General features: G+C 40.0%; 1 protein-coding gene across 1 annotated transcript in view; it reads right to left on the reverse strand.

Moving 5' to 3' along the window:
• The window catches only part of RAPGEF3 (Rap guanine nucleotide exchange factor 3), a 184,337-nt gene that overhangs the window by 48,225 nt on the left and 119,479 nt on the right, over positions 1-16,633 (reverse strand). Inside the window, exons 5-10 of the mRNA XM_073613650.1 lie at positions 15,594-15,771; positions 13,242-13,326; positions 11,205-11,265; positions 7,968-8,044; positions 1,466-1,612; positions 468-583 (exon numbers count right to left, since the gene is read on the reverse strand). Coding sequence (XP_073469751.1) covers positions 468-583; positions 1,466-1,612; positions 7,968-8,044; positions 11,205-11,265; positions 13,242-13,326; positions 15,594-15,771 — 664 coding nt within the window. The remainder of the gene's footprint in view (positions 1-467; positions 584-1,465; positions 1,613-7,967; positions 8,045-11,204; positions 11,266-13,241; positions 13,327-15,593; positions 15,772-16,633) is intronic.

Below are 16,633 nucleotides of genomic sequence, written 5' to 3' on the forward strand. Positions count from 1 at the left end.
CCTCATGATTCTCATTTGCTCTGACATGCACTGTGAGCTGTAAGGTCTTATATAGACAGGTGTGTTGCTTTCCTAATCAAGTCCAATCAGTATAATCAAACACAGCTGGACTCAAATGAAGGTGTAGAACCATCTCAAGGATAATCAGAAGAAATGGACAGCACCTGAGTTAAATATATGAGTGTCACAGCAAAGGGTCTGAATACTTAGGACCATGTGATATTTCAGTTTTTCTTTTTTAATAAATCTGCAAAAATGTCAATAATTCTGTGTTTTTCTGTCAATATGGGGTGCTGTGTGTACATTAATGAGGAAAAAAATGAACTTAAATGATTTTAGCAAATGGCTGCAATATAACAAAGAGTGAAAAATTTAAGGGGGTCTGAATACTTTTCGCCCCCACTGTAAATGAACTATAAATTTCCATGTATGGTCTCAGCTAATCTATTGCCATCTGGTGTACTCACTTGTGACTTCCGGGTTCTGCTGTTTGTAAATTGTTGCCAGATGATTGTGGATTTTTTTCTAGCACCAATACCACCTTGCCATGTTCCTTTAGACGTACGGTGTTAGCTTCAACATCCTATAAGACAGGTTGTAGGTATATATATATATTAGGAAGATTTAGATCCGGGGCTGTTAAACTTCTTAATTTGAGAACCAAAACAAGAAAAAAACGTATCATACCAAAATGTAAGAAAAGCCATACAAAGACAAATACTAACTGCTTTATAGTAAAATTAGGGATGGGCTCATGTGCATTCGGATCCTAGTCCCAACCCACCTGAGCAATCTCACCAAGAAGCCGTCACTGCACACCACCAATCAGTGAGACATTTCCCGGCCCTCGGCTGCACATAAACACGCCCTGACTAGGCTGCTCATGATTGACGGTGTGCACTGACAGCTTTCTGGCGGGATTGCTCAGGTGGGTTGGGACTAGGATGCGAACATGCCTAAGCCATAATAGACCACTGGGGGGCAAGGAATGCAGAACGTTGCCTAAACTAGTGGCACAATTATAGCTACTTACCCTCAGCTACTGTCTTTCTGCCTCAGATGACTAACCCTTTCTTTGAATTTGTTTAAATGCATTGGGTGTTTTTTCAGAAAATGTATTTTTAGTCTGGTAAATTCAAGGCTTACATTACTAAAGACTTTCCCACATTGCCTGTGGCCAATGACCTCCATTTCATAAAGCTTTAGTAAGGCCAAGACAATGTTAATTTTATTATCTTTTAGCAGATATTTTCATCTAACTTTGGGTTTCTTCACCTCCTTACCTCACAATCTTGTCTGAGTAGATGTCCCTCACCGTGCACAGACTCAAGTTCCCTATACAGGTCTGTGCTATCATTCATGATAGATAGATAGATAGATAGATAGATAGATAGATAGATAGATAGATAGATAGATAGATAGATAGATCTATAAAATGCATTCCATACAGAGTATATTTACTGACCCGAAGTATGCGAATGAAGTCTTGCTTGCTCACTCTCAGAAAGTGGCAGTTATCTTCTCGAGAAACAATGGTAGCAGTCCTTGGAGAATCATTCACTATAGCTAGATTCCCAAACTCATCTCCTTCATGAAGTGTTGCGACCACACCCTAAGCAAAAATCATCAATGTGAGGCTAAGCAAAACACATGCTAGATGAAATTATGTTTCTGTATACTTGTTTTGCATAACAATTAAAGAATGTTTCTTGATTAAACTGTAAGACTCTGACCTGTGCCTGCAGCACACCAGAGAGCCGAACCACTGCCGAACCACTGCCGAACCACTGAATGCAGCAGTCTTTTTACTCTCTCCCTAGTACTCCAAACAACAACTCTTTAAAGTGGGAGTAAACTGCCATCTCTGATTTGTACCTATAGGTAAGCCTATAATAAGGCGTACCTATAGGTACTGTAAATATCTCCTAAACGTGCAGTGTCTAGGAGATATTTACTGTATATGCAGCCAATGACGTCAGATTCCTGTGCGGTAAGTGACATCATCGCGGCTCTGGCCAGTCACACAATTGGAGCCCGCATACCTGGAAGGTTGGTAAAGATGGAATCAGCCTCCAGCAGTGACAGTGCTTTGCTGGAGGGCTTTGTTTTAAGGTAAGTGTCACATAATGTGCGATGCATACTAGCACATTATGATATTACCTTGCAGGTCATTAAAAAAAAACACTTTAAGCAGTTTTGTTGATTGGAGCACCCAAAAGCAAACATTTTTTTATATTGCAGCTTACCCATTCTTAGATGGCAGCAATAGCTTTCTTTTTTAGGCTTTCTGTATTTTAATTTAATCTGGTGATCTGGCTAATAGGTCTGTTATTTTTCAAAAGAACGAGCTCTCTTGGAGCAGGTACAGGGATGAAACAAACCATTTTTGTAAAGCCGTTATCCCAAGGAGTTTGGCTTTAATATTTTGGTATATCTAAATCTGCTAGTACATCTAACACTCACCTCCCTCCAGACTGAATATGCTGCTGTCTATATGTGTCCCTGTGCTCCTTCATCCAGAGTGGAGCCCTCTAATACAGGAGGTGTATTACTGGCCAGATCACCAGGTGAAAACAGAGGGAAAAAGCCTAAAAAAAAACAAAACTGATGCAGCCACCACATTTAATGATTAGTAAGCTGCATTATATTACATTTTTGGTTTTGGGTTTAAGAACGCTTTAATCCTGAACTCATTATAAATAAATGAAAATTACTATTATATTTACATGTGATGCACGCTGACTGCCGAACAAGTATAAAAAGAAAGACTTCAATTGGACTATTTATACATATTTGTAATCACATATGGGCTCATTCAATAAGTAAAAGAGTAATGTGCAAACAATGGTATAGCAACCATTAAATATTAACATAGTTCTGATGTTATTAGAATAAGGAAAACTCTGGTTACTGGTGTACAGGTTTTTTTAGTCAAAGCTTAATTGAACAAGCTGAAGAAATGCCGCGTACACACAACCGGTTTTGCCGTCGGAATAAACTCCAAAGGTTTCTCTGACGCAACTCCGATGGAATTCCATTCAAGCGGTCTTGCCTACACACTGTCAAACCAAAGTATGACCAAAGTCCGACCGTCCAGAACGAGGTGACGTACAGCACGTACGACTGGACTAGAAAAAGGAAGTTCAATAGCCAGTAGCCAATAGCTTCCGTCTCGTACTTGCTTCAGAGCATGCGTCGTTTCTGGTCCGTCGGAACAGCATACAGACGATCGGTTTTCCCGATTGGAATTGGTTCCGTCGGAAATATTTAGAACATGTTCCATTTCTAGGTCCGTCAGAATCTTCGAAAAAAAAAGTCCGATGAGGCATACACACGATCGTAATAGAAGATGAAAAGCTTCCGTCTGACTTTTTCTGTCGGACATATCGCTCGTGTGTACGCGGCTTTAGAAGCTGATTGATTAGAATGCACAGCTCCACCACATTTTGCACTCTCTTGTTTTAGTAAATCAACCTAAATATTTGAATATGGGTTGAATTTACTAACGGAATAAAGACCGTTCACATTGAAAAAAATGAAAATTGTATACTCACCTTTCTGAAATTTTCCTTTCCTGGTGCATCTTCATCGCAGCATACAAAGGGTTGTGACTCTGCCCATAGGTGTGCACAGCTTATTGCATTAGGGTGTGCACCCCAAAGCTCATATGTGTGCCTATACTGTATTTATAGGGCAGTAGGGCAATGGACAGTGTCGGTAGAGCAGTGGACGGTGTCAGAAGGGCAGAGATTGGTGTCAGTAGTTTATTTTTTATATATTTTTTTATTATTACTTTCTTACAATTTTATAATTTTTTACAAACATTTTTTAAAAATGTTATATTACTTTTTTTTTTACAATTGTTTTAAGAGCTCCATTGGGGGGCTTTGATGAAATATCATGGGTCTAAACAGACCCCTGATGTCTCACTTTTGAGACAGAGAAAGGGACTAAGGACACATATTCCCCAATTCCTTTCTCTGCAGCCAAGCAGCAGGGAAAATGTGCCCAGCACAGGGTGATTAGGGTGTGCCCAGGCACACCTGGCACACCCTGTGCGCACGCCTATGACTCTGCCCCAACAACCTGATATGACTGGTTAACTATAAATCAAGGACAGACCTGGCTCACAGCATTCTCTGTAACTCTCACCATTTTGGTGGGCATCTATATGCTGCCATGAGGATGCACCATACATTGGGAATTGGGACTATTTTTTACTAGAACCTTCAAGATTGCTCATTTTTTTTTAAATTTTTTTTAATCCAGCTACAAACTGGACCAGATTTTTTTACTTTTCCATCAACTCTGGTAGCCTGGCTGACTGGAAGAGATTGAAAGGTGGACTTCCCACCCATCAATATTATATAATTGTTATACTCATTGAATTATGCCCCTGCATGGGTGAATGTTTGTCAGGATGTTATACTTTTTCAATAAAAATGATTGTACCAGAAAGGTGAACCCCCCTTAAACTTCCACCAATGTCACTCCAATATAGCTGATATGGCCCACTGATCCTGAATATTTTCCATCCAGGTGTGTGTGCAAAGCTTCACACAGGCACCCCCCGGATGAGTGCACCCTTTCACTGTTCTCCCAAGACAGGTGCCTTAGATCTTTAAGGTTTTAATAATGAAGATTGGGTACTACTCCTTTTTCCCGGTCCGTAGGATTTTGCCTCCTTGTATCTACTTGGGAGTTGCCGCCTATATGCTGGAGCTTTTTGAATTTTCTGTTTTTTGTAAGATGATATTCGCTCTGACCTGCTAGTGGTCACCCTTGAAATGGCTGTATCCTGTCTACTCCCAAATAGATTGGATCCGTTGTCTAGTATCTTGCACCAGTGTTGTTTTTTTGGGTTTTTTTTTAATCTTCAGGGCTGCAATTTTTTGTAAAATGCAATGCAACATGATTATGTGGAGGTGCTCTGTACACAGAATGTGTACAGAACACCCCCCCTGAAACATCATTTCCTGCTTGTATGACTGGCTCACTGATTTTCCTAGAAGTCTGCACCAAGATACAAGTCAGATTTTTGGCATTCACTGCAACAAAAATGTCATTTTTGAAAACATACTCCCAATAGGAAATTGTGTCTAAAGGGATGCAGACCTTGCCACTTTCCTCAGAGTCCTGCAGGTGCAGCAGCTGGTTGATAATTATGAAACCACTCCCATTAGACTCACCCAGCACATGGGCTGGTTATTGCTGGTCTGCCAGCACCTGCAGATGCTACAGTATGTAGGCGCACTTCAGATGGAGATCTAATTTTCGGACTAAAGCCTCCTTGAATGTGACAGCAAGGTGACATGTCTTGCCAGCTACATTAATGATGCATCCACCATCGGAGGGGACTGCTGCAGGTTGACCTTTAGCTTTTTCAGGGTATACAGTTTTGACAGCCTGTTTATACGGGCATTTTTCTTTGACCCCTTCAATTCTTCCTGGATTAACTCCTCCAGTTGTTCAGTGAAGGGAATGAGTACTTTCTATCCTTGTGGAGAGTTTCCTCCACTTCACCACAGGCAATTGCGTCCTTAGTTGCCCTTGCAAAAAGGCTCTATTGGGCGATCTTCAAAGTTTGTGGTCCCTTTAACGCTTTCTTCCCATGGCAAGCTTTCCAATTTCATCACCACCTACTGGCTCTGGTTGGAAGTGCTAGGCAATTCAGCCACCGACTGGGGAGTACAGGTTTCATGCATCAACTCCTTGGCCAATTCTTTAATCAAGGCGCCTACTTTCCAGACATCCCCTTCTTTGCTCCAAGTGGACTTGACATGCTAGGTTGTCAAGCAATGGCTTTCCACCACAAATGCAACAACCATTAGGGCTGGTAATCTGTGGTGTTTGTAAATGGGGAGCAATAATAATGAGAGGTGAGATAATGACATTGATCAATGCTGCCTGGATGTCTGCACTTGAATGATGACTGTTCTGGCTTTTAGTAGGCTCCCTCCATCTTGAGGTCCTTGCAGGGCTGTATAGAGCTTGTTCCAGGCAGATTTGACATACTAACTTGGCAGGCAATGACTTTCCACCACAAATGCAGCGACGGCTATTAGTGCTGGTAACTCGTGATGTTTGTAAACGGGGAGCAATGGTAGGGGTGAGATGATGACCTTAATCAACAATGCCTGGATGTCTGTTCTTAGATGGTGACTTGTCTTGACCTTCAGAAGGCTCCCTCCATCTTGTGGTCCTTACAGAACTATAGATATTGGCTCTCTTTTTCTCAATCTTCACTACTTACCTAATCCCTATACCTTAAAAGCAATGGGTGGTCATCCAGCATCCAGCATGCATGAGTAGAGAGCTCCACCATTTGTTGCCCAAAAATGCCATAAAACCATTTAAAACTCACATTTGCCATTAGTGATGATATCAGTGCCTGAGCATGCTCAGATCGCCATCCTGGAAAAGCTCTAGCCAGGAAACAGGTCACAGAGGATGCATTACTTCCTGCCTCTCATGCTCAGAGTGTACTTGCACTGTTGCCACCATCTTGGAAATGGCAAATGTCCATAACACAGAGAAAAGCAGTAAAAAACATATGGAAAGCAAAGGGAAACGCTGTCACTTTTGTCAAAGCTTGTTTAAAGCTTTCTTTGACAAGCCTGCACCACCAGAATGGGGCTCCAACCCTATAGCTCATTTAGTGACCGTAGTGGAAATGACTTCCACTCAGAAGATGCTAAAATATGCCTCCCAGACCACCAGAATGGGGCTCCAACCATATAGCTAATTTAGAGACTGTAGAGGAAGGACTTCCACCCAGGAGAGGCTGAACCTGGCTGGGGCGACAAACGGTAAGGGATACCTCGCGATTCCAGTCCTTATCAGGTGAGGAAAAAAGGAGAATGCTGTGAGCCAGGTCTGGCTTTGATTTATAGTTAACCAATCCTATCAGGTTGTGGAGGCGGAGTCACAACCCATTGTATGCTGCCGTGATGCACCAGGAAATGTATTTATACATTTTAGGAATAAATACGAAAGAACTGAATGTGGTTTTTCCTTTCTATTTCCTCTAACTTATTACTGATTTTATACGTTGATTTTATTTGTTTACGTATTTATTTATTATTTGTGACATTTGAACTATATTATTGTTTATATGTCTATTCTATTTACTGATACTGTGTACATTGCAGTCATATATGTATTTTATTACTTAAATAAAGAATATAAAAAAAAAGCAAAATGTATTTTGTATTTTCACAGTGCAAAGTTTGTCACTAAAGTGAAGATGTGTTCACTTATATCACCCAACTGTGTACAAGCAACCTGTGTATTGTTTTGTTTTTTTTAAATTTAACTGTCACATAATTGTTCATTATTAATTAACACGGCTTCACTTTTTTTTAGTAAACTATGTGAACATACAGTTGACACAGTGAACATTCACCTTGCTAAGTGACCAGCCTCTACTCTTTTAGTAAATCAACTGCACTGAATCCTTACTATTTTTTGCACTGCTTAACGGAGTAAGAACATATAGGGGTTGATTTACTAAAACTGGAGCGCTCAGAATCTGGTAGCCAATCAGCTTCTAACATCAGGTTGTTCAATTAAGCTTTGAGAAAAATCTGGAAGCTGATTGGTTTCTGTGCACAGCTGCACCAGATTTAGAACTGTCCAGTTTTAGTAAATCAATCCCATAGCATAAAACAATGGTCTGCTGTACCCGCAGCAAGCAATCAGAAATCAGCCTTAAAGAGGATCTTAAAAATGAAAAGTCAGCAGCTACAAATACAGAGAACTTCCGGTGAAATTGCCTAGATGATTCCAGCAAAAGTGAGAGCGGGTACCTGCCAAAACTAGGTACCCTCCCAAAAAATAAGGAGGGGGGGAAAGGATTCTTAAAAGCAGAACTTTCTACTAAGGGTGAGGTTCCGCTTTAAATAGTTAAGCGTAGTCTGAATGTTAAATAGGTAAAATTTAAATCGTATAAAATAAGCTGAACTCACCCCAGCATGGGTAACCACATTCACTGATCCCTTCCAGATTACGTACCATGAAGTACCTATATCACCTTGGCTAAATACTGCAAAAAAAAAATAAAAAATGAATGGACAATAATAGAGATTGTTACAACATTCTATACTTGGAACTAATAATCCTATTCAAAGGGCAACAACAATGGTTTTGGTCACTAATATTTTGTTTTTGAAGTTTATACATTTTTAAGCTGATGTTTTTCTATATTTGTTTGTTTTATTTTATAAATAAACATTCATTAAATTGTAAAACTGTAACCCTGGTATCACTATTGGTCATCTAAAGTGAGAAAATGGCACAAGCTGTTTTCTTTCACACTCTCTGTCTGTGATCGAAATTTTGTATAGATCGATGTTAGCAGGAAGGGAGGAAGGATCAGCCATTATTCAGATTCAGTTGCTTGTATAAACTGCTGTTTCACATATTGTGCTACGTCAATGAAGTGCCCTCCTAGTTAGTGTAAGCAAATTTAGTTTAGCTCCAATGTAGCCAGAAGAGCAAGGGGCGATTACTCTAGCCCAGTGTTTCTCAACTCCAGTCCTCAAGGCGCCCTAAGAGGTCATGTTTTCAGGCTCTCCATTATTTTGCACAGGTGATTTGATCAGTTTCACTGTCTTAGTAATTACAACAGCCATTTCATCTGAGGGAAATCCTGAAAACATGACCTTATGGGGCTCCTTGAGGATTGGAGTTGAGAAACACTGCTCTAGCCTGCTCAGTGTCTCACAGTCTGCTGATCATATTACTTTCCCCCTGCACTCTAGCAGATTCTACAATTATATTGGGAGGAAGAACAGAGGAGGCAGTCTAAATATTCATGGGGATCCAGCCAATCCCTGGGGAGGTGTACCCAGTAGGTGGCTGGAGAGCCTGTTAATAGTCTGAAACCTGAAGCGGGGTTGTTGGATCCTGAGAGCTCTGCCACTAAGGGCAGGCTGCAGGAAGCACTACTTGGGAGTCATTGAGGTCCCCGCTGGAGCTGGGGGGTATTCTCAAAGTCTGGTCTGGGAGCTTTCTGGGTCTGGATAGATCACTGACGAGAACCTGAGGGAAGATGGGGGGAATTGTCCAGCTGTCCTGTGGTATTTGAGTCTGTGTCTCCCTCACTGAGGAAACAACAGACATTTTTCAGCTAAGCAGGTGTAAGATCTGGAAAAATATGTGAAAAGCAATTTAGAGCATCATCTGGTGTCTTGAAGTTAACATACCAAATAACCATATGCATAGGTGTGTGCAGCCTATTGCATAAGCAGAGAGAGTACAGGGAAATTCTCCAATAAAATAGAAGTGCTGCATTATTTAAAAAATTGCATTTTTACTCACCTAGGTAGATACAGCATCTGTCTGATGCTGCATCTGTCCCCTAGCTGCCTCTAAGAATGAGAACCAAGCGATCAAAGATCACTTATTCCTCGGTTCTTGGTCTTTAGTGAGCAGAGAGCAGGTGATTGTCAGTCATCTGCTCTCTGCTCTGCCTGTCCAGCGCTCACTGGAGCGCTGGGTTGTGGAGGGGATGGGAGCGGCTGGCTCAGACTCTCAGTGGTTCGCTGGGAAGCTGAGCCATCTGCCAAACCAAGCATTTGTGTGGATCCTGACATTAAAGTCGGGATCCTTCCAGGGCCTGGACCTGCTGAGTGACATCAACTAAAACTAAACCTGTTGAGTGACGCTGTCAGCTGAATACAGCTCACAGGAGTACAGAACAAAGTGCACTCCTATGACCTACAGGAGCCTTCTGTGATCTACAGGAGAAGTAGGGCCAACAGACCTTTGGCCCTACTTCTCCTTCAACACAGAACTGCTTTTCACAGATGCTGGCAGGAAGGGGGTGAGTGGGGAATCAAACCAGCACACGGAGATACGGCACAACTGCTCCATTCAGCTCCCTGATCACATCCACAGCACAATGGCAAGGAAGGAAGGCAGCCGAGAGGATAAGATACACACACAAGCGTAAACTAATACACTTTATCCTCCTAGGTGCCAAACTCACCATTGCCAAAGCCTGGAAACAACCCAAGGTTTCCTTCAAGGCAGCTACTCGTAAAATATCATGGATTATGTCCCAAGAGAAACTCTCTAGCATTCTACAGGACACCAAAGCGCAATTCGAAGCTATCTGGGAACCATGGGCGCAGTATGTTGGTATTTCTCTCAAACCTGGTGTTCAACCTTAAAATTACACGTATTCTAAAGGGGGGCGGGGTCCTCTCCCGTTGATAGGCTAGCCTCTCTCTTCCTCTCCTCTCCTCCACTCTCTTCTCCTCTCCTCTCCCCTCTTTACACTACTCTTCTGCTTTCCACTTTAAGGAGACTAGGAAAAAATCCTCCCGACTTTAGTGCAATCAATCCCCCGGAGGGAGTTTTCTCCCTAGAAAGATAGCAAACCAGGCTACAGCAACCTCAATGTTTTTCCTTGACCCTGTGCCTAAATGGCAAACATGAGATGGGGGCGGCTAGCTAAGATTCTCCCGAGTACAGCATGATCCCTTTTGGGGTGCCGGCGGAACCTCTTCTGGCCACTCTACTTTACTGTACGTAAATGGGGCGGTCTTCACATTCTTGGAAGAGTTGCAGTAGCTCCTTAGGTCCCGATTATTGTTTATGTTATGTGATAGACTCTTGCACCATGTTAAGACAGTTCCTGATCCCCCTCAGGGGTACGCAATGTAATAGTCTGCTGTTCTTATTATTTTGTATTGTTTTCTTTTTTTTTGTAAAACCAATAAAAGATTTTGAAAGTAAAAAAAAAAAAAAAAAAAGATACACACACAAAGCCGCTCCAGCAATTCAGCAGTGATGTGGAGAGGAGCTGGCAGAAGGACAAACAGCAACATCGGCGGGGGGACAGAATAGGGAAAAATCCCCTAACCGGCAGGTGCCTGGGTACAATGCTAATGCGCACAGGGTGATTAGGGTATGCCCAGGTACCCACCTTCAGCACACCCTCTATCCATGCCTATGACCATATGCAATATTTCATATTTACCCGACTAAAAGAAAAGTACATTTACAAATAGTAATAACTTATTTATTATCCTTTATTATTGTTTATTTGCTGTTGTGTCAATGGCAATAATGCATTTGTTACATTGTATGTTTGTGCTATCACTTAACTCATTCAGAATAAAAATGAAAACAACCTAAATTAAAGTTCTCTAGTTATAGATATATGTGTGTATGTTTTCATTTGATTTAATACTTACACACTGTTCCTGCTTTGGCATGAGATTCAAAAACTAATACAGATGCTATTTCTTTTTTTACCTGGAAAAAAAAAAATACATTGTATTGTATAATCTATAAAAGGCAAACACGTAGTAGTTAAAAGTTTAGCACACCAACATTATGTAGCTCCATGCTTGTAGTATGTGGCAGACTTTTATTTCTCTATATAGTCCTGTACTGCTTGTGTTTTAATTTATTTTTAACTTTTTTCACTTGAAAATGCTCAGATTTGAAGGGCATTTCCTTGCTAATTACTCCAGTGATCTCATAGATGAGTAGTACAACGTGTTACGGGGATAGAAAGGGGGTGCTTGACCAAGTCTGCTAAATTAGGAAGAACAGTGGGCAGTGTGGTCAAAATCCAGTGCCTGCACATCTACCATAACAAGGAAGTGGAGATGAGACAAAAAACGGAAGAGTGTTAGTATACTGCCTACATGAATGGATATTTATTTCTTCAATTAAAGTATAACTAAAGGCAAAACTTTCTTTTTAGTTTTGGATGGAGTGGGTGATTCTCTTAACGGGGGCACAGGCAGCAATAAGAACCTGAACACCTGTCAGGTTCTTATTGCGGTCTGTGCCCCTGTTAGGGATAATCACCCACTCTATTTGTCTGGTTTACCATTATCATTGAAAGTGAAAGTAAAAGAAAATGCAAAATTTTGGGTTGTCCCCAGAAAAGTAATAGAGGGAAAATCTTCCAATGGGGTCACTAGTTCAAGTGACCTGGGGGGTCCCTAAAGAATTCCCTTAATTTGCAGGGATTTCCTCTCACTTCCTGTTTGGCTATGGGACAGGAAGTGAAGGGAAATCTCTGCAATGGGACACAGATGGTGCAAAAAATATGGCAGGGGTTATAACCCTCCCTTCCTCTATCCAAAATGAAAAAAAAACCTTTTGCCTATAGTTCTACTTTAAACTTTCATTGTGAATTTCTCTTACAGATAAAACAAAAAATAGCCTTATTCTTTTTTTACCTTACACATTCTTTCACATTGTATTTGCATGCACAACAGGCACAAAGCCTAATCTCAACCACATCTACTTTATTTTTTATGCAATCCATAGACAAAAACATAACACAACTAGAATAAAAAAAAAAACACATCTTTTTCTATTTTAGTCTTTGTTAGTTAACAAAACAGTGTTACTGCAACCACAAAGTATACATTTTATTCTATAATTTGTGTTGATTTAAAATGACAGAAAAAAATATGATTCTTTTGCAAAGCTTTTGCAAATGTATTTACAAATGAACTACGGGCTTTTGTAATTTTAGTTGTGACTCAAAAATTAATGAACAAAATGAACAGAATTGAAACATTTTTAAATGTCAATGGTTAAAGAAATAGAAGTGAGCAAAAAAAACAAAAAAAAAAAAACATGCACAAGAATAATACTTTCACGGAATAGGGGAGGAAGCTGTTAATATGGACTGATTAGTTTAGACTATGGGTTAATAAGGAGCTAAATAGAGGTGAATAAAAAAATAAATAAATAAAAAATGTATTTAACATTGTTACTTTGTATTTACTTTGTTTCATTCATCTATAGATGAGGGATGGACCACAGTCTGTATATGATGTCAGGTAAAGCAACCTGACATGTAATTTTTTTTTCAATTCACCTCTATTTAATAGTACTATCTGTTCCATCACCTTGATAAACATTGTGTCATATGATAATTTTTTGACGGCAGAAACCTCTACAGGTGCTCTGTTTAAATACTGTAAAAACTCCTGGTTTTAATATTGGAATTGTCTGCAGGTATTGGGCAAGGGTTGGATGAGAGCTGGGCAGAAGTACTTGCTCTACACAGGCCCTGTCTACTTTGATTAGGTTTTTTGGGCACGTATAGCAAGCCCAGTGTCCTCAACTGGAAAAGTATGAAATACAAACAGTGCTTACCCATTTCCTAAAAAAAAAAAAAAAAAAAAATCAACAATATATGAAAATACAGTTCAGTGGAAAGGAACCAAACATTTAGGTGAAATATATGCAAAATTACTGACCGAACTGGAAAGGTGGGAGACTGCTTTAATATGTAATAGCTCTTCAAAGATGACCTCTATCTCTTCTTCTGTACGCTGATATGGGCTATAAACCATGAACAAATTACCATCAGTGAGCAGATCATTTTCACGAAAAATGTATTTCTCTTCAGAAATGAAACTTCTTACTACAAATTGTTTATGCAAGGTAGCCTGCTCTAAACATTTTTTATGTAAAACTATAATATCCTCCCTGATAAACATCTCGGCTCAAATACTAATGTTGCTTGTGCTTCAGATCATTGTCTGAACTGTGTAGAGGTGATCAGGCATCATGGGTCATTGTAAATCCAGTCTGCAAACACTCATCTTGTGTATAAAACAAACATAAGTGAGATTAAAAATCAGGTTCAGGATAGCAATTGTCAGAATTGCAGCATCTCAAAATCTTGTGCTTACTAAATCTTTTCTGCTAGTGTATTAGTACTCAATTGCCACTTTCTGAAAAAAACAAATTCAAAAAAACTAAATTAATAGTTGCAACACTAATTTGTGAATTGTTATGCCTGACATAATATTTCCAATTCTCTGCATCCAGCCACGTGATCTGGCCACCACTACCATACGCCACATCTATGTCTTTTGCCGCGTACAGACGATCAGACATTCCGACAACAAAACTATGGATTTTTTTTCGACAGATGTTGGCTCAAACTTGTCTTGCATACACACGGTCACACAAATGTTGTCAGAAATTCCGAACGTCGAGAATGCAGTGACGTACAAGATGTACGACGAGCCGAGAAAAATGAAGTTCAATAGCCAGTGCGGCTCTTCTGCTTGATTCCGAGCATGCGTGGACTTTTGTGCGTCGGAATTGTGCACACATGCTCGGAATTTCTGACAAGATTTGTTGTCGGAAAATTTGAGAACCTGCTCTCAAACATTTGTTGTTGGAAATTCCAATAGCAAATGTCCGATGGTGCATACGCACGGTCGGAATTTTCGACAACAAGCTCACATCGAACATTTGTTGTCGGAAATTCCGACCGTGTGTATGCGGCATTAGACTTACTGTACATGGCAACATCATCAACCTGGTAAAGAAGTCAACACTCAGGGGTTGATTTACTAAAGGCAAATACACTGTGCACTCTGCAAGAACAGTTGCTTCACAGCTTTATAAATGAGCAGAAGCTATGCTGACTCCCATCATCCAATCATGTGCAAGCAAAAATTCATTTTTTTAAAATTTTCCTTGCAGGTGATTGGGTATTCTTTACAGAGTGAAGCTTCACCACATTTACTAAGCTCTAGAGCAGTGATGGCGAACCTTGGCATCCCAGATGTTTTGGAACTACATTTCCCATGATGCTCCACTACACTGCAGAGCATCATGAGAAATGTAGTTCCAAAACATCTGGGGTGCCAAGGTTCACCCTCACTGCTCTAGAGCGATACACTTGCAGAGTGCAAGTGCCCTTTCCAAAGTGCACAGTCTATTTTCCTTTAGTAAATCAACTCCACAGCCCTAACCTGCTGATTGAACAATGGAACAGTAGATAGGCATTGGAAGGCCATCTCTTATGTACACACGATAGGATTTTATGATGGAAAATGTGTGATAGGACCTTGTTGTCGAAAATTCCGACCGTGCGTAGGCTCCATCACACATTTTCCATAGGATTTTCTGACACACAAAGTTTGAGAGCAGGCTATAAAATTTTCCAACAACAAAATCCGTTGTCGGAAACTCCGATCGTGTGTATACAAATCCGACGCACAAAGTGCCACGCATGCTCAGAATAAATTAAGAGACGAAAGCTATTGGCTACTGCCCCGTTTATAGTCCCGACGTACATGTTTTATGTCACCGCGTTCAGAATGATCGGATTTTCCGACAACTTTGTGTGAACATGTGTATGCAAGACAAGTTTGAGCCAAGATCCATCGGAAAAAAAACATGGATTTTGTTGTCGGAATGTCCGATCAATGTCCGACCGTGTGTGCAGGGCATTAGTGTTTTCTTCTCTGTCATTGAACCTGCATTTCAGCAGAACCTAACTGGTTCCTAGTATTTGCCCTCCCTCTCCTAGTATTAAAGGCTGATATACAGAAGATTAAACGAGACTGATGGCATGACAAAAAAGCTGCAGGAAAAATGAATGTAATGATTTTCTGAATGCATAACTTACCAAATTTTATCAGGACAATTTAGGTGTGCTCAAGCGGAGTCGGACATAGGGATTATTTCATGATGAATTAAACATGGTGAGACATAACTGAGTCCATGTCCACTCCTAAATGAATCCCTTTTCCTATATACAGTACATTCCAAAGGTATCTACAGAAGTAAAACACTAAAAAACTCACGGTTTCCGAAGAATCATAGTGAGCAATGCTGCCGGCCCTAGCTGTGCCAGGAACACCAGAGACTCCTGAAGTTCATCATCTGTATCTCGGTCACCTAGTGCTGGTTCTAGGAACTGATCCACTTTAAAGAATCTGTAAAACTGGGAATCTTTGTCTTGGAAGTTCTGCTCTTGTCTCACTGCAACAACATTACTTAATCTGTTAATAATGTTGTATGTACACTGATAAAAATGATTCAGTTGGCTTTTAATTTTAACATAAAAATGTTATAATTTTCAACATAAAAATAAATGTTAATTCATTTACTTTGATATTTTAAGTACCTTACTTAATTTCCATTAGTTCTTAAAACACACCTTTTACATTTACAAAAATAATGTATAATATTGAGTAATCTAGACAAAAATGTTAAGGTATGTGCATTTCCATATTCTAATTGAGTTACATTTACTTAAAAAAATATCTTTTCATTTGACTGAAATTGCGGGACGCATATGTTTGCCAAACGAGCGACCGCATGAGTTTTGATGCTGTATATTTTAAAGAGTTTGACATCTTTTTGAAAGCCTGCACAAGGCAATTCCCATACGTTTGAGGACCATCAGGACACAAGTGAGAAGAATTTTTCCAAGTCACAACAAAGCCAAGATTCAGGGTGAGGGACTGCCAGCTGTTAAGCTTAAAAACGATTTTGTGCCACAAAAATGAATGTTTCAGCCGGTTCGGCTTTTTAATTTATTGGAATTCAAACTCAAATTATGTAACATCAAGTCCTGCCCACTTTGCACCCAATGTTATTAAAATTTAAAAATAAAGATAGCATTCGCACTACATCTGTGCTAATTTGTGCTGCAAAAACGAACGTATGTGCTGGTTTGGTTAAGGAGATATTACGCATTATAGTTGATGAAACCGCTCCCACTTTGCACCACATGTTATTACATTTTAAAAAACAATTATACAATTTGTTTGTGCTGATTTGTACCACAAAAAAAACTTTCTGTTTGTTCGGTTTTTGTGATATTAGACATTCAACGTTA

Source organism: Aquarana catesbeiana, linkage group LG02, assembly GCF_042186555.1.
Source record: "Aquarana catesbeiana isolate 2022-GZ linkage group LG02, ASM4218655v1, whole genome shotgun sequence".
Classification (NCBI taxonomy): Eukaryota; Metazoa; Chordata; class Amphibia; order Anura; family Ranidae; genus Aquarana; species Aquarana catesbeiana.